We start from the raw sequence: 22,887 nt of genomic DNA on the forward strand, positions 1-22,887 counted from the left end.
TCTCTCTCTCTCTCTCTCTCTCCACCTCCCTCCCTCCCTCCCTCACTGACCCTGCCTTTCCTTCTCTGTAACTCTTTCAAATAAACAAATCTTTTTTAAAAAAATTAGTTCCTAGTTTGATAATATACAAAAATGTGTCTTGAAAATTTGTTCTTTGTAGATAAGGAAGAGAATCACCCCAATAATGGGCTAAAATAGGTACCGGGTCTATTAAGCTTCCCATCTATGGTTTTTTGACAAGTATTCAAATTACTTTAAGGAATATTAGATAAAGAAGATATTACAAAAAAACTCAACAAGCTGGATTCAGCAGTGTCAGACCAGAAGGAACACGGGAGTAGGGTGAAATCACTCGACGATGAAGGAGAGCAGAGAGCAGCATGGGAGCGTGAAGTCCACCCGTGTAGAAAACAGGGACTAGGGAGTTCAGGTCCTCCAGGAAGCAGAGCACAACGCAACTCTACCCTAGAGTTCTGCCACCAACAGACAACAATTCTAGCTACCTTAAGATAAAGTTTGGGGGCCAGAGCTGTGGCATAGCAAGTAAAGCCACCACCTGCAGTGCCGGCATCCCATATGGGCACTAGTTTGAGTCTTGGCTGCTCCACTTCCAATCCAGATCTCTGCTATGGCCTGGAAAAGCAGTGGAGGATGGCCCAAGTCCTTGGGCCCCTGCACCCCATGGGAGACCTGGATGAAGTTCCTGGCTCCTGGCTTCAGATAGGCACAGCTCCAACCATTTAGGGAGTGAACCAGCAGATGGAAGATCTTTCTCTCTGACTCTCCCTCTCCCTCTCCGTAACTCTGCCTTTCTTTCTTTTTTTTTTTTTTTTAGACAGGCAGAGTGGACAGTGAGAGAGAGAGACAGGTCTTCCTTTGCCATTGGTTCACCCTCCAATGGCTGCTGCGGCCGGCATGCTGCGGCCAGCGCACCACGCTGATCCAATGGCAGGAGCCAGGTACTTATTCTGGTCTCCCATGCGGGTGCAGGGCCCAAGTACCTGGGCCATCCTCCACTGCACTCCCTGGCCACAGCAGAGAGCTGGCCTGGAAGAGGGGCAACCAGGACAGAATCCGGCGCCCCTTACCAGGACTAGAACCCGGTGTGCCGGCGCTGCAAGGCAGAGAATTAGCCTAGTGAGCCGCAGCGCCGGCTTGCCTTTCAAATAAATAAATATATACATATTTTTTTTTTAAAAAAAGATCAAGTTTAGGGGCCGGTGCTGTGGCGCAGCAGGTTAACGCTCTGGCCTGAAACGCCGGCATCCCACGTGGGCGCCAGTTCTAGTCCCGGCTGCTCCTCTTCCAATCCAGCTCTCTGCTATGGCCTGGGAAGGCAGTATAAGATGGCCCAAGTTCTTGGGCCCCTGCACTCATGTGGGAGACCTGGAAGAAACTCCTGGCTCCGGATTGATGCAGTTCTGGTTGTTGCGGCCATCTGGGGTGTGAACCAGCAGATGGAAGACCTCTTTCTCTGTCTCTATCTCTCTCTGTAATTCTGTCTTTCAAATAAATAAAAATAAATCTTTAAAAAAAAAAAAAAGGAATAAAACTTAGTAACAGACATTTAAAAATTTACCCTACAATAACCCAGGATTTTAAAGTACAAGACAAAAAAAATGTTAACTTAGTCATAATAAAATCTTAAAAAACATAACCAGTTACAAGATGGACTCGTTCTTTCATACCTTTTCCTTTTTGGACATTTTTCTCTGCCTCTTCAAACAATCCTGGTAGATGAATTACTACACCATTTCCTAAGGGAAAATAAATAGATCCAAACCTCAAACATCCATAATAGACATATACAATGATCTTAAAATGTAGGCATATATTGTAACCCTTTAGAACAGAAGAGTGAACGGTCTGGTGCTGTGGTATAGTAGGCTGAGCCTCTGCCTGCAGTGCCGGCATCCCATATGGGTGCCGGTTCAAGTCTCAGCTGCTCCACATACCATCTAATTCTCTGCTATGGCCTGGGATAGCAGTAGAAGATGGCCCAAATGCACGGGCCCCTGAACCCACATGGGAAACCCGGACAAAGCTCCTGGCTTCTGGCCTCGGATCAGTTCAGCTCTAGCCCTTGTGGTCATTTGGGGAGTGAACCAGCAGATGGAAGAAGACCTCTTACTCTCTCACTCTCTCTCTCTCTCTCTCTCTCTCTCTGCCTCTACCTCTCTGTAACTCTGCCTTTCAAATAAATAAATAAATCTTTAAAGAAAGAGAATAGAAGAATGAAGTACTTCAATAGTTGACATTCTGGTTTATCAGTTCCCACAGAAATGATTACAATTTTTAAACATCAGTATGAGGGTACATCAAAAGTTCATAGAAAAATAGAAATAAAAGATAAGTTTGTTTTGGTATTAAAAATTTTGAAATACATGCATGATTTTTCAATAATATGTAGTTTCAGAAAGTTTTTGAAGACCCCTCATATGCATGGATTTCAAAAAATTTTTACACCGAAATAAACTTATCTTTTAATTCCATTTCTCATGAACTTTTTGAAGTCCTTATATAATTCAAATATATAATATAATACATAGACTATAGAACACAAAATTACATGCAGCATAATCTGAAACTGTTCTGAAGTTTAGTGAAACATGTTATGAAAGAAACTAGTTTTACAGTTCTCAGGCAAATTGAACCTGGTCACAGCAGATTTGTTTTGGGGAATCACACCCTACTAGTGGTCACAAAATCAACTTAGTAGGTTGAAACTAGCATCTTTAAAAAGTAGAATAAAAATATTAATTATATCACATATTTTAAGGATTAAGAATCAGTCCACAAGCCTCTTATATTTCTGTGAGTCAGTTAAAATTATTTAGAAAGCTGATTTGATGATCTAATTATATATATATATATATATATATATATTGTCAATGATCACAAAGTAATTATTTCCTAGAGGAAAGTGAGGGAAAGACATACTTCACTGAACATTTTGTGTAACAGTTTTTACAACCTAATTTCCTAGTAATTATTCTATAAAAAGGATTACTACTAAAACATCTGAAAGACTTACAAATAATCCATTAGGTCTATTCCAGAAGCTACCATGGTCGAAATTAATAAGGAATCAATGAACCATTAGGTTAGTAAGAGAAGAAATCAGTTTTGATGATGAAAAATTAATGTCATTATCATGGGGCAGGGCAGATCCCAACAGTTAACAGTACTTACCAATGAAGGCAGTAACGTTTGGGTTAATTATGCCACTGGGTAAAAGATGAAAATCATATTCCACAGAATCTACAACAACTGTATGGCCCGCATTATTTCCTCCCTGAAATACAAGATGGGGAAAAATTGAGCCAGACAACAAATATTACAGTAACGTATCTCCATCCAAAGTAAATTAATGCTTTCCTGATAAAATCACAATATAATTTAAAGATATTTGCCATGTATACTGATTCTTTGTAAAGACTTTAAATAATTTGGCTGGCTTCCTCCTTTCCCTGCTGTGGTAACCTTGAGTGATTAACCTGAAAGAATCTGAAAATTGGAGAACAGGACAGAACATCAGATCCCTTTTTAAAATAGAAAAAAAAAAAAAAGAATAAAAGCACAGAGAGCAGTTAGTTTCTTTGTCTTTGGCACTATGTAGTATGTATAGCAATCTAATGAATTAATATTTTAACTATCTCCCCCTCAAAAATATCTGGGGTGGGCATTTGGCCTAGCACTTAGATACCAATTAGTACGCCCGCATCCCACAGTAGAGTGTCTGGGGCTGCTTGCTGACTGCAGCTTCCTGCTAATGCACACCCTGGGAGGCAGTGACCAGGGCTCGAATAACTGGTTCCTACCATTCATGTGGGAGGCCCAAGGTGAGTTCCTCAGCCCAGCCCCAGCTGCTGTGGGCATTTGGGGAGTAAACTAGCAGGTGGGAGCTCTTTCTCTCTTATCTATCAAATAACAAGAAAAATCTCTATGACAGAAAAGAACAATCTATCCAGTCACTGTAATTCAATATAAATAATCTTAGAATTTCCATTGTACTAAAAGTGTGTCAAATAACTCTGTGATTTGTTATCTGTATCTTTATTGGAACTCAACAATTAGGTAACCCAAAAAATTTCCTCAAAATACTGGTTATCACGAGACTTTATAATTCAATCTTGTGAGTTTGGTTAGTGATGGATTCCCTAGAATCTGCTCTTGTTTGGATAAAGTATGCTGGAAAACCCTAACACTGAAAATCATATGCTAAACCAACAGTGGAATTTTTACTTATGAAGCTTTTCCTACACGGTAAATACAAAGTAAAATGTGAAGTCAAAGTATAAAAATCAAATGATGGCCCAAGTAGTTTGGCCCCTGCCACCCAGGTAGGAGATCTCAATGGAGTTCTTGTCTCCCGACTTTAGCCTGTCCAACCCCCAGCAGTTGTGGGCACTTGAGAAGTGAATCAGCAGATTGAAGATCTCTCTGTCTCTCCCTCTACTTCTAATTCTACTTCTATCACTCAGCCTTCCAAATAAAGAAATAAAGAATTTTTTAAAAATTAGATATAAAAGAATGGAATATAAGTGACTAGATAATTTTCCTAATTTCTAAGTTTAGGAAGCATGGGAAAAATGCATTCAACCAATTATTACATATTTGCAAATTTCTACACATTATTAAACTTTTAAAAGTAAACAAGCTAGGAATATATTTGCAACATTTAAAAACTTTAAGAATGACTAGTTTCACAATCACAAGGAATTTGACAATGAATGTTTGAATAATGTTTTTACCAAGTCATCACAATCATGAGTTCACAAATGTGCCAGAACAAACAGTTCCTGCTTAAAAAAAACTTCAAAAAGCAAAGGCCTGGGTCTACCATGTTTTGCAATGTTTGAAGACTAATGTATGTACTTAAAAAAAAAAACTTTAACAATAGCAGTCTGTAGTCTAAAAGATAACAGATGTGTGTAGCAAAACAAAGGAAGACAGAGGCAACACTAGCTTCATCTGAAAGCAGCAAGGAAACAGGTGAAATTTTTTTTTACTATTTGTTTTTTAATAGGAAATTCCGGCACACGACACAGACTGCAAAGGGCCCAGAGACATGCACAGTAAAACTGTCAAGTCATTCTCACTCTTGCTACAGGGCAACCAGTTACCACAAGTTCTTGCTATCCTTTCTGAAGTAACTTATGCATATAAAAACATACACTCATTCTTTTAATAGGTGTATTGTATTCCTTTGGATGTACGCATTTATTAATTTATTAAAGTGGTCCCATAGTGAGAAGCATTTGGGTTGTTTCCAATTTTTTGCCATTAACACTGTTGCCATACATCTTTTAACAAGCAGATGGAAGAATCTTTTTTATTTCACACTTGTACAACTTTATCACCAACTCTGACAGACTCATAAAACATATATTACACAACAAAAAAGACTTATTTTAACTTAGCATTTTTAAAATAAGAAAACAAATCTTAATTATATTTTAGTTTCTCTTTCTTTTTGTGCCTATACTAGCCCTTTTATCACAATTATTTTTGTAACTTAGGAACTATCTCTCAAACTTTCAGGAAAAATGTTTAAAGAAAAAAAAGATTTTCTGGGGCTGGCACTGTGGTGTAGCAGGTAAAGCTGCTGCAGGCAGTGCCGGCATACGATATGGGTGCTGGTTCGAGACCCGGCTGCTCCACTTCCGATCCAATACTCTGCTATATGGCCTGGAAGAGCGGTAGATGATGGCCCAAGTCCTAGGGCTCCTGCACCAACATGGGAGACCCGGAGGAAGCAGGGCTCCTGGTTTCATATCAGCACCACAGCTCCGGCTGTTGCAGCCATCTGGGGAGTGAACCAGTGGGTGGAAAAAACCTCTCCCTCTCTGCTCTCTGTAATGCTGCCTTTTAAATAAATAAATAAATCTTAAATAAAAACAAAAAGATTTATTTATTTGAAAGGCAGAGTTACAGAGAAAGAGCAGGGAGAGAGAGGTCTTCCATCTGCTGGTTCACTCCCTAAATGGCCACAACTGAGTCAGGCCAAAAGCAGGAGCCAGAAACTCCATCCATGTCTCCCACATGGGTGCAAGGGCCCAAATACTTGAGTCATTTTTTGCTGCTTTCCCAGGCCATTAGGAGGGAGCTGGATTAGAAGTGGAGCAGGCCCAGACCCAAACCAACACTCAAAAAGGACGCGGACATCACAGACAATGCTTAACCCACTGCATCACAATCTTTTAAGATTATGAAGCTCATCAAAATTTCTTGAGTTCTCAGAAAAATGCTGTAATTCTAATTATTTCTTTTTTTTTTTTTTTTTTTTTTTGACAGGCAGAGTGGACAGTGAGAGAGAGACAGAGAGAAAGGTCTTCCTTTTTCCATTGGTTCACCCTCCAATGGCCGCCACGGCCAGCGCACCGCACTGATCCAATGGCAGGAGTCAGGTGCTTCTCCTGGTCTCCCATGGGGTGCAGGGCCCAAGTACTCGGGCCATCCTCCACTGCACTCCCGGGCCACAGTAGAGAGCTGGCCTGTAAGAGGGGCAACCAGGACAGAATCTGGCACCCCGACTGGGACTAGAAGCCGGTGTGCCGGCGCCGCAAGGCGGAGGATTAGCCTATTGAGCCACAGCACCAGCTATAATTATTTCTAACTTGTTACAATTTTTACTAAATTGTTATAAAGTATTGGTACTTTGAAACAATCAATCCTGCGTGTATCATTATCTAAATAAAAACAATCTTTAAAAATCTATGATTTAGGGGGCCAGTGCTGTGGTATAGCAGGTACAACCACCACCTGCAGTGCCAGCATCCCATATGGGCGCCGGTTCAAGACCCGGCTGCTCCACTTCCAATCCAGTTTTCTGCTATGGCCTGGGAAAGCAGTAAGATGGCCCAAGTCTTTGGCCGCTGCACCCACATAGGAGACCCGGAAGAAGCTCCTGGCTCCTGCTTCGGATCAGCACGGCTCCGCCATTGCAGCCAACTGAGGAGGGAACCAGCAGATGGAAGACCTCTTTCTCTCTCCCTCTGCCTCTCCTTTCTCTGTGTAACTCTGAATTTCAAATAAATAAATAAATCTTTTTTAAAAAATCCATCATTTAGGAGCTGGTGTTGTGACATAGTGGGTAAAGCCATTGCTTTCGATGCTGGCATCCCAGCTGGGCACTGGTTCTTGTCCCAAATGTTCCACTTCTGATCCAGCTTCCTGCTAATGGTCTGGTAAAGTAGAGGAGATGGCCCACATGGGAGACCTGGAGGAAGCGCCTCGCTCCGGGCTTCAGCCTGGGCCAGCACTGACCATTGCAGGCATCTGTGAAGTCAATCAGTGGATGGGAGATCTCTCTGTCTCTCCCTCTTTGTCTGTAACTCTGACTTTCAAAATAAGTAAACAAATTTTTTTAAAAAAAAATCCATCTTTTTTTAATGTAAAAAACAACCTCCTCTATATCTTTTGGTGTAAAACTTCAAAGTAAGTGTCCTAATTTGCGTAAGATCATTTTTACACATACACTAACATAACCAGAAGAACCCTACATTATTCTATCAAGGATTCAGGGGAGAAGAGATCAGTGCTTGTATCTGGTTCCTTGTACCCTGTGGGGGAACTGGGCTATAACTTCTAATTTTGAAACACTGTGCGAAAGGGGCTGGAGTGGAGACTGAGCCACTCTCATGGAGTTGCTGGATGAGGTCATCTACATCTAAACTAAGTTTTACTATCCCGTCGTATTTCACAGAATGCAATGGACACAGCTTCATATTTGAAGTGCCTATTTGGATGCTGATCTAAAATACTGAGAGATCATATGGAATACAGTACACAGAAGTCATTCTGGAAGCTCAGGCAATGTCCTTAAACACAGATTTACACTGCTCCAAAGAGAGGGCACATTTTATTAGCAGACAGCAAAAATGAGAAGGTTTCAAATACGAGCACCCCACTCTCCCACCTACGAACTTTTAAGGGCAGAAGAAGCTGTTTCCCATATGGGCACCCCTACACAGTGTGTGCCAGGCTGGGCCACAGCAAGGCATGCTTGGTTAATCATGTTTAATGATTCTCTTAAGTACCACTTGGGAGACCCAGGGAGCACTAAATGTTGAGAGATACTTTGTTATTGTTATTATTCTGCTTTTAACAGAGACACACTATCCCCTGCTCAATTTTCCCCAAAGGAACTTTGATAAGTATCCAAAGAAAAAAAGTAGCACCAGTCATGCACTCACATTGGTATTTATTTATATGTAACTACATCTCACTGTTTTGCTAAACTGCTAACACTTAGAATCCCAGTATCACTTAGGTCACTTAGGTGGCATTTATTTATTTATTTATTTGAATTTTGTTTGAAAGGCAGAGAGAAAAAGACATACAGTGAAAGATCTTCCACTCTTACTCATTCCCCAAATACCCACAACTGCCCAAGTTGGTGACAGGAACCCAATTACGTGAGCCACCACCTGCTGCCTCACAGGGTGTGCATTAGCAGGAAGTAGATTGGAAGCAGAGCTGGGACTCAAACCCAGGTACTCTGGTGTGGGATGCAGGTGTTATAAGCAGCAGTATAATAACTACTGCTCCAAATGCCTGCCCCTAACAGATACTTTCAATTACCACAGCTGTGTGTTCTACATTATTTAAATAAAAAATAAGAATATAGGTAATTAGTTATGCAAAGAGCTGTGGAATAGCTAACATTGTTTCTGAAATGATTGCATCAACAAAAAATATTTCTTAATGATTCTCAATGTCATCATTTTTCAATACTTTTAATTTTGAAATATATTCCACCAAAATTCCCAAGAAACAATGTGAGTCCAAAAATAGTTGCATGTTACCGTGGCAAGCTTCTTTGAGCAAAAACATATATAATGCTCTTAAATACCAAGAATAAATGCAACTGTATTAATGTGTAGAATAAATATATGCAAGAAAATTCAATTAGCTCTCATCACTGTCACAAAACATGCCTTAGTACGGTATATATTTTACCAATTCTCTTTGACTGCTATTCTTATAAAGAAAATAGTAAGTATGGCCGGCGCCGTGGCTCATTAGGCTAATCTGCCGCCTGCGGCGCCGACACACTGAGTTCTAGTCCCAGTCGGGGCGCCGGATTCTGTTCCGGTTGCCCCTCTTCCAGGCCAGCTCTCTGCTGTGGCCCGGGATGCAGTGGAGGATGGCCCAAGTGCTTGGGCCCTGCATCCGCACTGGAGACTAGGAGAAGCACCTGGCTCCTGGCTTCGGATGAGCGCGGTGCGCCAGCCACAGCAGCCATTGGAGAGTGAACCAACGGCAAAGGAAGACCTTTCTTTCTCTCTCTCTCTCTCTCTGTCTACTCTGCCTGTCGGGAAGGGAAGGGAAGGGAAGGGAAGGGAAGGGAAGGGAAGGGAAGGGAAGGGAAGGGAAGGGAAGGGAAGCTCCTTAATGAGCAGGAAAAATGTATCCCATCATCAGGCTATAAAACACACTGGAACATTACGATGGAAATTAAAACAAGCAGAACAAAATCATGTAACATTCTTCCTCCATAAAAGCACTAGAGACCTACAGTTACTAGATTACTGAAAAACAATTTACAATAATAACGACCCAGAAGAAATGTTTCTTTATACTGTATTCTCCTATGTGAAATTCACTCCAGGTCAGTTACAGCTTCTATATGCTCTGCCCCTCTTACTTTGCAAATCAAGTAATCGTCCCCCTCTGCCCACCCCCAAGTGATGGATCCAGGCTGAACAAATCAATCAGCTCCTCTCTCTTGGGAAGTTGCAAGTATGAAGAAAGCAAGGGTTGGAGAGAGATCCCTTTCACCTAATGGAAACATCCTAAAAAGAAAAGCTGCCAGCTCTTCTGTTGAGATACCAGGAGCAGCTTTGGTCTTCGGCTACCTAAGCCCTGGCCAATATGCTCTTATTGCAAATCAATCCTCAGTTTGCTTAACATCATTCCTTAGGGCTGGCACTGCGGCATAGCAGGTAAAGCTGCTGCCTGCAGTGCCAGCATCCCTAATGGGAGTTAGTATCATGGCTGCACTGCTTCCAATGCAGCTCCTTGCTAATGTGTCTGGGAAAGCAGCAGAAGATGGCCCAAGTATCTGTACCCCTGCCACCCATGTAGGAAATTTGGAAGAAGTTCCTGGCTTCTGGCTTTGGACCAGCCCAGCTCCAGCAGTTGACGCCATTTAGGGAGAGAACCAGCTTTCTCTCTCTGCCTCTCCCTCTCTCTCTGTAAATTCTGCCTTTCAAAGAAATTAATTAAATGTTAAAAAAAAAAAAATTTTCCCCCAAAGTGTGAAGAGTTCATACAATCACCAAAACAAACTCATTACAGAACACAATGTGGCCGGCACCACAGCTCAATAGGCTAATCCTCCGCCTGCGGCGCCGGCACACCAGGTTCTAGTCCCTGTCGGGGCGCCGGATTCTGTCCCGGTTGCCCCTCTTCCAGGCCAGCTCTCTGCTGTGGCCAGGGAGTGCAGTGGAGGATGGCCCAAGTCCTTGGGCCCTGCACCCCATGGGAGACCAGGAAAAGCACCTGGCTCCTGCCATCGGATCAGCGCGGCCGCGGCGGCCATTGGAGGGTGAACCAACGGCAAAGGAAGACCTTTCTCTCTGTCTCTCTCTCTCACTGTCTACTCTGCCTGTCAAAAAAATAAAAAATAAATAAAAAGAAAAAAAAAGAATACAATGTATACACCTGGGTGTCTGAGTTCACATCATGTACCATAAAAACAAACAATGTTAATTTCAGATCAGGAAATGATAATATATGTACGTTTCTAACTAAGAAGCTTCAAAAGGCGATAGGATGTTTTAAAAAAAGTTTAAAACAAAATGACATTAATCTTTCAAAGTGATCCTTTTTTTTTTTTAAGATTTATTTATTTACCTGGAAGTCAGAGTTACAGAGACAGAGGGAGATCAAGAGACACAGAGAAAGAGCTCTTCCATCCACTGGTTCATTCCCAGATGGCCACAATAGCCAGTGCTGGGTCAGGCTGAAGCCAGGAGGCAGGAGCTTCATCTGGGCCTCCCATGTGGGTGGCAGTGGCCCAAGAACTTGGGTCATCTTCCTCCACTTTCCCAGGCCATTAGCAGGGAGCTGTATCAGAAGTGGAGCAACCAGAACATGCAATGGCAATCATATGGGATGCCAGCATCACAGGTGATGGCTTTACCTGCTACACCACAACACAGGCCCTGCCAAAGTGATTCTTAAATCGTAACTTGGTTGGCTATTTGGCCTTCTCCTTCCCAAACCACTCTCCTCTTCACTCCAAGTGTTTTCTTTCTGCTGCACTAGTGTAGATGAACACAGAGAATGACCTCTTGACAGCACCATAACATGAAACAATGGTGTCTCTTTTCCTGCAACAGTAGAGGCCCAAGTGTTAACGGCCAGTAATTTCAAGCACATAGCCCAAAGGCATTTCTCAGGCCACTTAATGAGGCCTCTAAAATGGTCTGTGACTTCCTCTTTTTCTTTTTTGCTCTGAGTACTGCACTGTAATGAACAGTGTCATCATCAAGCTCAAAACGAACATCAATCAGGAAGTTGGGATTACCGCCATGGATTACAGCAGAGAACAGCACTGCCTCGCCCTTGAACTAATTCCTCAACCTAAAATGGGTTGCTGTTTCTTGTCTAGAGTTGTCAAGCTTCTTAAAAACTTAACAATCTTTTCAGTCAATGCCAATTTCCTGTGTTGCTTTCTTGGTAAAGATGGTTAAGACCCATATAGCCCCTTTCCAGATAAACATGTCCCTATTCACCAAAACTAAGGCACTTGTGACCACACAGCAACCAGGTACTTATAAACAAAGAGGGCTGTTCTTCTAAGAAAACATACATATAGCAGCAATTAACTTAATGATTCCAAAGTAGAGCAGGTTAAGTTACTACCAGCAGGTCGATTGAATTAAGCTGTTCAGCAGTAACCAGACACACCAGATAGCAAACATATACTGGGTATCTAAATTTCTTTTTAGCAAAGACATCCTGGTGCACTGCTCAGCTGCCTTTTAAAGGCTGAAACACACCTGCTTTACCTTACCTTATGGTTACCTTCAGTTTCATACGCAAATAAGTGTCACAAAAGATGAAAACCTTGGGTACCCTGAATTTTAAATGGTCATTATGAAACAACTTCGTACAATGAAAGTGGAAAGGGGCATTGCCTTGAAGGATCTTGGGTTCCTAATTAAGAAGACTCCAAGGATCAAACTTTCACTAAACCAAAGTTATATATGGGAGAATGAGATATGCAACACAACATAAAAAGTATATAAACCAATGATGTTACGCACTTCTTGAACTACAGATCAAGTCAAAAGACAGTTTTTTAACATTAATACAATCTTTGCTTTTAAAAAAGATTTTTATAGACTGATACAAAAAAAATCCCATTTTTAGAAATTTAAAGGTACTTTTTTAAAAAAAAAAAAGAATCATGTTTAATTGAATTAAATATATTTAAAGGCTGGATTGATGAAGGTGAAAAACCCCTCCTACCTAAAACTACAGTAACCATGGGAACATCCTTAAATTTACTGTTCTTTTCCTCATTTTACTAGGCAGTAAATACTTCAATGTCCCCTTTTCTACTGGGAAAAGTATTCTAATAATTACCAATCCTCACTTTTCAGTATGTGACTCATCCACACTAATCTGGCATTAAAAATCTGACATAGTCCTCAAGAGATAATATAGCAGGATCTGTATCCAGTAATGGTAAGTCAGCTATGAAGTACAGATCAATTTACTGATCAACTGCAGATTTGTTCTAGGCAACAGTATTTCATAGAAATACTAGAAAATACCCAATGAACCCACTCTTTCCCAATAAAAACAAAACAAAATTTGGATCAGATGCCACTGCGATGCTCTCAGATAATTTAAAAATTCATGCCTCAAAAATAAATGATGGTTTATCGCATAGATAATACAATAAACTTAAGTGTGAATAATTTGGGGCATCCTCACTGAGTGACCAAACTCTGAAATCTATTATCCTCAGCAGAGAAAAACTGTTTACTAAAATTTATGGTATTCAAAAAAATATGCCAAGGGGATACATGAAAGAGATACAAGGTATCACCTACTTTCTCATAGATAGAAGAGATATATAAGATCAACTAAAGCCTGTGGACACAAGACACAATGTAAAACAAATACTAGTGAAAACACTAAGTAACATGCTAATACAAGGTGACCACGCCTCCTTAAATTTATACCAACAGTCACTTAACTTGTCCAGAGAGATGTGAAGATAATTCACAGGAAAGGATTAAAATACTGATTTCAAAGAAATTTCTAGAGATAATCTAGCCACCCAACAAGCATTTGCCAAGGAAGAAAACCTAAAAAGGGAACAAGCATGCTTTGAGAAAATTTACATTCTAGTAGGAAAAGCACAATAATCAATGAGAACAAGATTTAACCAAGTGCCTCAAAAAGTGGCAAATACTATGTATTCAGGGGGCTACTATAAACTATATAAGCTACCCTGACAATCAGGAAACACTGAATAACAATCACTAAAAACCTGGCAGGATGGTGTATCTTAAATGTTAATTCTCGACCATCTGCACATTATGAGAAGTGGTTGGGAAGGTAATCTCAGCTGTACAAATTCAGAACCTTAACTAATACTAAAGTTAATTCCTTTCTTTCACCTTTTCTGTCTCAAGAAGAAAGGCTCAGTTTGCTGCTGATAGGTCTTTTACACCTCCTTATCACTTACTACAGGGCTTCAGAGCCTTCAGTAGATCCAGCATCTAGCTACATATTAGTAACATGCTTTCATGTGTTCAGTTTTATGGCAAGCTTTTATATATAGCAAGAAATAGGATGGACATTCCTTTAACATTGATTTTAGCTAAAATTTTCTCCTTATGTTGACTTTAATATCCTGGAAAAAACAAACAAAAGGCAATATTGTTCTAGGCAATCTTATGCCTATCCTTTATAACCAAGATCATCAAGCTCTCCTTCTCCAAGAACATAAAACAGGCCCCTGTTTAAGTCCTGGTACAAATTGCCATCATTCAAATGTCTATTTAGTTTCTATTCAACAAAATATAAGAAGCAAAGCATAGTATTTTACTTTGAGAGTACCTGAGGGGAAAAACAAACACTCATCAGCTTCCTAACAAAACTACTTTTGTGCTGCCAGAAAGGGGCCTTCCTGTTCCTAGACTTTAACCTGGTGAGAAGTGCCCTCCTCCATCCCCACCCTGGCCATACTTGTTTACAGCAGTTAGCAGTTGTCCAGGAGACTATGAGCTCCCCGTGGGCATAAACACTGCCCTGTTCAGCTTTTGAACTTCAGTAGTTTCCTGTAGATACTCAATATGTGCTTCTGGGATAAATGATCTATATCTGGAGTTGGTCCTATACTAACCTCTTCCCTTTTTCTTAAAAGATACATTGATTTAAAATTAACCCATCAGTATTTGTCCTTTGATCCAAGTCCTGCACACCTATTTATGGATCTGGGGTACCTACCAAGTGATGAACAACCCTTCATAAATCCTGACTCTGAAGGACATAGGCCTAAGTGCTAGAATGATGAAAATGTCATTAGCTTTGCATCTATTCTTTGCATCCAGAAAGGCATCTTACATATTAGAATACAGAGTTTATAACAAGAACACATAGTTAAATGCAGTACCATTTTTAAAGATTTATTATTTATTTGAGAGACAGAGTTACAGAGAGAAAGAGAGAGAGGGACAGAGGGAGGGAGAGACAGAGAGGTCTTCCATCCACTGGTTCACTCCCCAAATGGCCACAACAGCCAGAGCTGGGCCAATCTGAAGCCAGGAGCCAGGAGCTTCTTTTGGGCCACCCACAAGGGTGCAGGGTCCCAAGGACTTGGGCCATCTTCTGCTATCCCGGGCCATAGCAGAGAGTTGGATTGGAAGGGGTGTAGCTCGGACACAAACTGGCACCCATATGGGATGTCAGAGGCCACACAACAGGGCCATCCCCCGTTTTTCTTTTTATAACTAGACTTTATATTGGAAAAAAAATTATTTTATGATTCCACTGTTGAAACATGGATACATTAATACATAATATGTATACCACTTCTGGAGAAACAATGCTGTAGAAACTTGAGTTTATGGTATATAACCCTATCAAAAGATATATTTTCAGTAATATGCAAAACTTGAAACATCAAAGCAACCCAAGCTCAAACTATCTTGCCCAACATTGACTTTCCTCAGCTATCTACCTTCACAAAGAATTTGAACAATCTGTATTCTTCAATTTTGTAACCTAGAAGAATTTCATTAAGCAAATGCCATAAACTTTTGAAGTAACCTTTATGCTTAAATATATGTTACTTAATTATTTGTTGCTAATAAGAGTAACAAGAATCCTAATCATGAACATGTATCAGGCACTATAGGGGCTGAGTGTTAGGATACAAGTTAAGCTGCCCCTCAGGGCACCCACATCCCATAGCAATGTGCCTGCGATCCAATCCTGACTCTGCTTCAGATCCAGCTTCCTGCTATTATACACACTGGGAGGCAGCAGACAATGGCTCAGGTACTTGCTTGTGTTACCCATGTGGGAGACCTGGACAGAGTTCCTAGCTCCTGTCTTTGGACTAACCCAGCCGCAGTTGTTGTGGGCATCTGGGAAGTGAATCAGCAGGTGGAAGCTCTCTCGCTCTCTCTCTCTCTGCCTTTCAAATAAAAATAAACATAATTTTTACAAAGCACTGCACAGCAGGTTAAGCCATGGCCTGCAGCACCAGCATCCCATATAGACCCAGGTTCGAGTCCCGGCTACTCCACTTCAGATCCAGCTCCCTGCTAATGCCCCTGGGAAAACAGCAGAAGATGGCCCAAGAGCTTGGGTCCCTGGAGAGACCCAGATGAATCTCCTGGCTGCTGGCTTCAGCTTTGCCCAGCCCTGGTCATTGTGGCCATTTGGGGAGTGAACCAGTGGATAGATGATCTGTCTCTCCTCTCTCTTCGTAACTCTGCTTTTCAAATACATAAAATAAATCTTTTTTTGTAAAAAAGCACTGCAATAATATAAAGATAATATAAGGAAATAATTAAATCAAAAGTTTGAAGGTGAGCAAAGTTTACTACCAAGTCTGATCATTTTTTTCTCCACTGTTAGATAACATTTTATTTTATTCTTACTTATTTGAAAGGCAGAGAGACACAGAAACAAAGAGAGATCTCCCATCCACAGGTATGCACAATAGCCTGCAACAGCCAAGGCTGGGCCAGGTTCAAGCTGAAAGCCAGAAACTCAACCCAGGTCTTTCACATGGCGGCAGTGACTCAACTATTTGAATCACCTGGCACCCACAAGATGTTCATTAGCAAGCAGCTGTAACCTGGAGTCGTGTTAGGACTGGAACCCAGGCACTCTGACGTCCCACACAGCATCTCATGCACTACGGCCAACACCTGGCCATTAGCTAGCATAGTAACGCTAAACTTGGTTCCTTCTCAGTTAATCAGTCTTCCCGGGGCATCAGAATAGCGTGGTCTGTAACTCCTCAACACTACTTTGATAATAGACACCTTCTCCAAACTACAAACTAATTCTTGTAGTTTTCAAAGGAATTGAATCTTTTTTTTAAATTATTTATTTTGAAAGGCGGAGTTACAGAAAGGTAGGAAGACACATACACACACACACAGAGAGAGAGAGAGAGAGAGAGAGAGAGAGATTTTCCATCTGCTGGTTCTCTCCTTAGAAGCTGTAACCCCAGTGCTGAGCCAGGCTGAAGCCAGGAACTAGGGGCTTCATCTGGGTTTCCCATGTGGGTGCAGGAGCCCAAACACTTGGGCCATCTTCTACTGCTTTCCTAGGCCCATTAGCAGAGAGCTGGATGGGAAGAGGAGCAGCCAAGACTCAAACTGGTGCCCATATGGGACCGCGTTGATGCAGGCAGCAACTCTGCCTGCTGCACCACAGTGCCGGCCCTCCTAATTCTTTTAGAATAAATGCTACAGTGGTTACATTTCCCCAAACCTTAGAGCCCTTAACTGAGCCCTACATGAATGCTACCATCTAGGTGAAGGAGATGACAGAGAGGAAACAAAGAGACCTCAGGTTCCTCTGAATAAGTCTTTCACCACAGCATGGTCAGATCTGATTTGAAGACAAAAGGGGCAGCAGCATGGCAGGAATTCAGGGCAACACCTCTGGGGGTGCCCAAGTGTGGAGGTAGAACAAGTGTGTTGCCAGAGGGGCAGAGGAAACAAGGCTGAAAGGGAGGGAGGCTTATCCACTCGGTGCAACAGCCATCCTAGCCAGGAAACCTGCAGAGGAGATTTCTACAAGCAGGACAATCAAGTTGGGGGAGGCAGAGCTTGCTTCTGTTTCGCTTTGCACACTCTGTGACTTGCTTGTTTCTGCACGTTCAAATGGTGTTCGATTCCAGGTAAAGGTTCCCATCCCGCCGCCCTCCGGACTTGTTTCCTCACCTGCAGCACCATCTCCTCCTAGTGTGCCAGGAATATTCTACAAGAAAAACGAGTGCAACCTACAAAGGCTATAGTTAATTCCAAAGATTACATTTGGTTTCAGAAAAGGATTTCTCATCGATTTCTGATTTTGAAATTGGGGCTGGTTAACTGAGGGCCTTTCCAAAGGTCTAGCCACCAGGCTGCTTCAAGAGGAACGACAAATAGGAAGAAAACTTAACGCTGAAAACCACGTGTCTCCCGGTAGGAAGTGCATTACCACTCGGTTTCCCTGAAGGGAACTTTCGATGTGACTGTGACACTGTAAACAGTTCCAAATGCCCGATGTGACATCCATGTATTTCCTTGCCTCACTTTGTAACAGAGCGGGGATTCCCTTCTTCTGGGAACACAGAGTAAAGAATCTCTCCTGCAAACGTAAACAAAACCCCACAGGGCCCTTTAACAGTCCAAAGCCCAGAAGGTGGGTTCTGATGTCAACAAAGTAGACCTGAGAAGGCAGCACTCGGCACTGCCGGGGCCTGCAGGTGGGGCAACGGTGAGTCTGGATTTCAGGGCATTTTGGAAAAAATCCACTCCCACTTGGCCGCCCTGGATGGGTGGGTGATGGGCAGGTTCTGCGGCCGCGCCTGGTTCCCGCCCCGTCCCCGCCCGGAGTCGGGAGCAGGCCTCGGGCGGTAGCTCCTCAAACTCCGACCGCATCCCACCCCGCGCCCGGCCCCAGTCTCCGAACCGGGCACCGGTCCCCACACCGAAATCTGCAACTCCCAGGCACCGCGCGTCTATCGAAGATCCCCCGTCAGCCGCATTGTCCTCCAGAGCCACCCAGAGCTTCACCCGAGACTCCAGGTTGGGGGGGGGGGTGTCCCTGACCTCCCGCCATTTCTGCTTGTCGCCGCAGCTCACAGCAAGAGCAGAGAACCTCAAGGTGACACCTCCTTTTTGGCCGGCAGATCTGGGTTCTGGGCCCGAGTTCCCGGGCACCAGAAGCCCAGCGGCCAGGAAGCCGCGGCTCCCGGGCCCGGCTTCGCGGTCAGAGCCGCGCCGCCTTACCTGGCAGCGGCACACGATGTCGGCGTCCTGCGCCAGCAGATCCACCACCTTCCCTTTGCCTTCGTCACCCCACTGCGCGCCGAGCACCACCGTCACCCGATTGCCTCCCGGCTGCGCCCTGGGCCGGCCGCAGTCGCCGTTGGGCAGGGAGGATGCTGCCGGGTTGGTCTCGGCGAACGCCATGGCTCCGCTGAGGCGGCGAGGACAGCCCGAAGGGGACGCGGCCAACGAGGAGTGCGCGAACTAAACCGCTCTGCGGCCGCCAGCCACATGCGGAGGAAGAAGGAGCCAGAGGCCGGCCCCGCCCCCGCCCCCGCCCCGCCGGGCCGCCACCCTCCAGCCAGGCCCCGCCCCGCTCTCCGCCGCGGCCCGCTCACGGGGCGACCACGACTGCCCCGCGCAGGCCAACCTCGGCAGCACCACCCGCACAACAAGCCCGCCACCCCGGGGCCGAGGCCGCGCCCCTTCCGCGGCCAGGCGCGCCACTCCAGCGCGGACCCCGCGAGCGGAAGGGGCAGGGGCGGGGCTTCAGTCGCGCTTCACCTCCAACGCCCCGCCCACTCCCCCGTCCTCCCGCTTTCAAACTTCAGAGGCGCGGAGGTGCGTCGGACTACAGCTCCCGGCATGCAGCGCTCTGGGCTGCGGCGCCGTAGTCCCGTGCCCCGGTGTCCCGGTGTCTGCCATCTGCCGGTTTCCGTCTCTGGAAACGTTCGTTTTTGTTTTAAAAGATTGATTTCTATTAAGGGCTGAGATACTGTACATAGAATGAAAAAGGTGCGATTTTAAAATGCAAACAAGAAATGAGAACGTGTACCTTCAGGGATGGAAAGTAAAATTCCACAGTAAGAGCAGAGATGGAGGCACAGGTCAAAAAGGGCAAACTCGGCCGGCGCCGCGGCTCACTAGGCTAATCCTCCGCCTAGCGGCGCCGGCACACCGGGTTCTAGTCCCGGTCGGGGCGCCGGATTCTGTCCCGGTTGCCCCTCTTCCAGGCCAGCCCTCTGCTGTGGCCAGGGAGTGCAGTGGAGGATGGCCCAGGTGCTTGGGCCCTGCACCCCATGGGAGACCAGGAAAAGCACCTGGCTCCTGGCTCCTGCCATCGGATCAGCGCGGTGCGCCGGCCGCAGCGCGCCGGCCGCGGCGGCCATTGGAGGGTGAACCAACGGCAAAGGAAGACCTTTCTCTCTGTCTCTCTCTCTCACTGTCCACTCTGCCTGTCAAAAAAATAAAAAATAAAAAATAAAAAAAAAAAAAAGGGCAAACTCAAAAGTAAGGCACAGGATATTAGCTCAGGAAATCTAGAGATCAAGTAGAGCCCTTACCCTTCTTATGCTACACGTTAGTGATAAAGGCTCAGGCTCCGAGAGGAAGGAATTATCTGTTAATTATGTACAGATGAGAGTACACCAGTAAGGTCATAGAAAAATGGAGGTAAAGCGCTAGTTTATGATGGCGCAAAAAATTTTGAAATCCTTGCATAGTTTTTTCATAACACATTTTCCACGAGCTTCTTCAAGTGCTCCTGTACTATGATGAAATTCTGAATTCCTCACAACCTTGCAGATACGGTAGGTGATACTATCTTATCCTTATTTTGCAGGATGAAAGCGAGGTCGCTAGGTAGGCATTTGGAGCAGCAGTAAAGATGCTGTTTGCGATGCCCACATTCCATATCTGAGTGCCTGGCTTAGCTTCCCAGCCCGCCTCACTGCTAACGTGGTTCCTGGAAGGCAGCAAGTGATGGTGCAGGTGCTTGTGCTAGCGCCCATGTGAGAGACCTGCGTTGAGTGCCAGGGTGCTGGTTTCAGCCTGCTGCAGCCCCAGATATTGTAGGTATTTGAGGAATAAACCACTAGAGGAAATTCTCTCTCTCTCCTCCCCCTGCCTCCCTCCCTTTCAACTTTCCAAATAAATAATTTTTGTTTTGTTTTGTTTTCAAGTCAATGTGTTTTTAATTAAAAAATGGAGGCGGGTGCTGTTGCACAGCTGGTTAAGCAACTTCTTGGGACACCTATATCCCACATTAGAGTGCCAGTTGGAGTCCCAGCTGTTGTTCTTCCAATCCAGCTTCCTACTAATGTATCCTGAGAGGTAGCAGATGATGCTTCCAGAGCTTGATCCCCTGCCCACCCACGTGGGAGACCCAGAGAGAGTTCCTGCCTCCTACGTTTGGCCTGGCCCAGCTCTCACTGTTATGATCATTTGGGAAGTATATGGGTAGATGAAAGATACTTCTTTCTCTCTCTCTCTCTTTCTGTCTCTCTCTCTCTCTCTCATTCTGCCTTTGAAGTACATAAAAATAAACATTACAAAACATTTTAATAAAAGCTAGGTAACTTGATGCAGTGGGCTGTGAATTGGTACCTAGACAGAGCCCAGAGCCCAGTCCCTTACTGAATAGCCTACTCATTACTTCTAAGTGCCTTTCAGTGCTAGATTATAGAGTATGTCTACTGTTGACCCTTTCAGTTGCACAGAAATTAACTACACATCTCATTAAGATAAAAATTGCTTGGGAAAAGGTGGGAATAGAATCGTGTCATATGTAGTGTCTCCCAAATCATATACGACACCACATTCTCTAATGATCTTTCAAGGCGTTTCAGTATTTTTTTTTAAGATTTATTTATTTTACTTGAAAGAGTTACACAGAAGAGAAGGAGAGGCAGAGAGAGAGAGAGAGAGAGAGAGAGAGAGAGGTGTCCACTGGTTCACTCCCCAATTGGTCACAACGATCAGAGCTGTTCCAGTCTGAAGCCAGGAGCCAGGAGCTTCCTCTGGGTCTCCCACGCGGGTGCAGGGGCCCAAGGACTTGGGCCACCTTCTACTGCTTTCCCAGGTCACAGCAGATTGTAGCAAGTGCCCAGTGTTGAGCATGCAGTAGGTGCTCAATAAGCAACGCATTACTCTTCAGCTCTGCTCCCTTCAGAAGTCTGTGGCAGCACGCTTTGCTCCCTGGCACGCTCTACAGGAACGCCTTTGCTATGGCAGTGGTGCTGGAGTCTCGGGAAGAACTGGGCGAAAACCTACACTCAGAAGACGCCAGAGTCACGCCTTTCCGCAAACCTGGTTTACACTTGCGCGCTCCCGCCAGCCGTCCGGCCTCCGCACACTTCCTCGCGCGGCTGGACACGTGCCCCTGCCCTGGCGCGCCTGTGCAGTCCGCAGCCCCAGCACCGCGCGGAGCCCAACGGGCACTGGCGAGGCCGTTGGGCCGAGGTGGATCCGGTGCCATGGCGACCCCGGGAGTGGCTGTGCTGCTGTCGTGGCTGAGCTGCTGTGGCTGGGCCTTGTGGAGGTAGAGAGACACCCCGTTCCCGCGCCCCGTGAGTCCACGGCCCGCTCGCCCTGGCAGTCCTCGTGCCAGAGGGTGTTGCGGGGCGTTGGTGTTGCGGGGCCCTGGCACGCCAAGAGCCCTTAGGGATTCTGCTTTCCCGCTGCGGGACCCCTGGGCCCTAGAGGAGAATAGTGAATGGGAACCAGGAAGCCTCTCGCAGTGGGCAGGGAGGAGGCACTATCCCAAGGCAGCTAGGGGGAACCAGCAGCCTAGGCCGGGTAGTTGCTTTCTAAAACATAACCACCGTGCAAATGGAAGGTGCGTTGACGATGGGGGTAACTAACGTGCTCCAAGTTCTGGAAGATTCACCAGGCAAATTTGACTGTTGTTCAGTATGTAGTGCTGGCAGCGTTGCAAAGGGTATGGAATTGTTTTAGATGGCCGGCTTTTGGCTCAGTGGTTAATACTGCCTGCACTTGTACTGGCACATCCCATACAGGAGCGCCTGGGGTTCAAGTACTAGCTCTGCTCCCCATTCCAGCCTCCTGCTAATACAGAATCTGGGAGGCAGCAGGTAATGGCTCAAGTAGTTAGATCCCGCCATCCACGCGACAGACCTGAATTCTGCACTGCTGGCTTGGAAATGACCCAGCCCTGGCCCTTGTGGGTATTTGGGGAGTGAACCAAGGATGACAGGTCTTTCTGTCTGTCCCTTTGCCTCTTAAATAAATAAATATATATTGCAATTTTAGAAATATTTTTCACTATATGTTAAAACACAGATGATTAACCAGAAAAATCACATCCTATGAATATTCTGTTTTCACCATACTGATAATCATTGCCTGTAACATAAAAGGTTAAGAATACTAATAAATCAAACCATGGTAGTGGTTTCAGAGGGAAGAGACATCTCATTGGAAAGAAGAGATCAAATAAAAAGTAATAATAGGAACCAGCATTGTGGTACAGTGGGTTTCACTGCCATTTGCTGCACCAGCATGTAATATCAAGAGTAGTGGTTGGAGGCATGGCTACACCACTCCCAAACCAACTTCCTGCTAATGTGCACATGATGGCCCAAATGCTCAGCCACCTGCCACTGATGTGGGAAAC

The 22,887-nt window shown here is 44.6% G+C and overlaps 2 protein-coding genes across 2 annotated transcripts in view; one reads left to right on the forward strand and one right to left on the reverse strand.

The window, feature by feature from the left end:
- The window catches only part of ADSS2 (adenylosuccinate synthase 2), a 43,176-nt gene extending 24,354 nt beyond the window's left edge, over window positions 1-18,822 (reverse strand). Inside the window, exons 1-3 of the mRNA XM_070055619.2 lie at window positions 18,495-18,822; window positions 3,193-3,295; window positions 1,689-1,757 (exon numbers count right to left, since the gene is read on the reverse strand). Coding sequence (XP_069911720.1) covers window positions 1,689-1,757; window positions 3,193-3,295; window positions 18,495-18,677 — 355 coding nt within the window. The 5' untranslated portion in view covers window positions 18,678-18,822. The remainder of the gene's footprint in view (window positions 1-1,688; window positions 1,758-3,192; window positions 3,296-18,494) is intronic.
- Window positions 18,823-21,421: 2,599 nt separating this feature from the next.
- Window positions 21,422-22,887, forward strand: part of CATSPERE (catsper channel auxiliary subunit epsilon) — a 175,277-nt gene continuing 173,811 nt past the window's right edge. The window contains exon 1 of the mRNA XM_089311658.1: window positions 21,422-21,792. Within this exon, the coding sequence (XP_089167784.1) occupies window positions 21,479-21,792 (314 nt within the window). The 5' untranslated portion in view covers window positions 21,422-21,478. The remainder of the gene's footprint in view (window positions 21,793-22,887) is intronic.

The sequence above is a fragment of the Oryctolagus cuniculus genome, chromosome 13 (assembly GCF_051225735.1).
Source record: "Oryctolagus cuniculus isolate XC-2025 breed Fujian yellow rabbit chromosome 13, ASM5122573v1, whole genome shotgun sequence".
In the NCBI taxonomy this organism is placed as follows: domain Eukaryota; kingdom Metazoa; phylum Chordata; class Mammalia; order Lagomorpha; family Leporidae; genus Oryctolagus; species Oryctolagus cuniculus.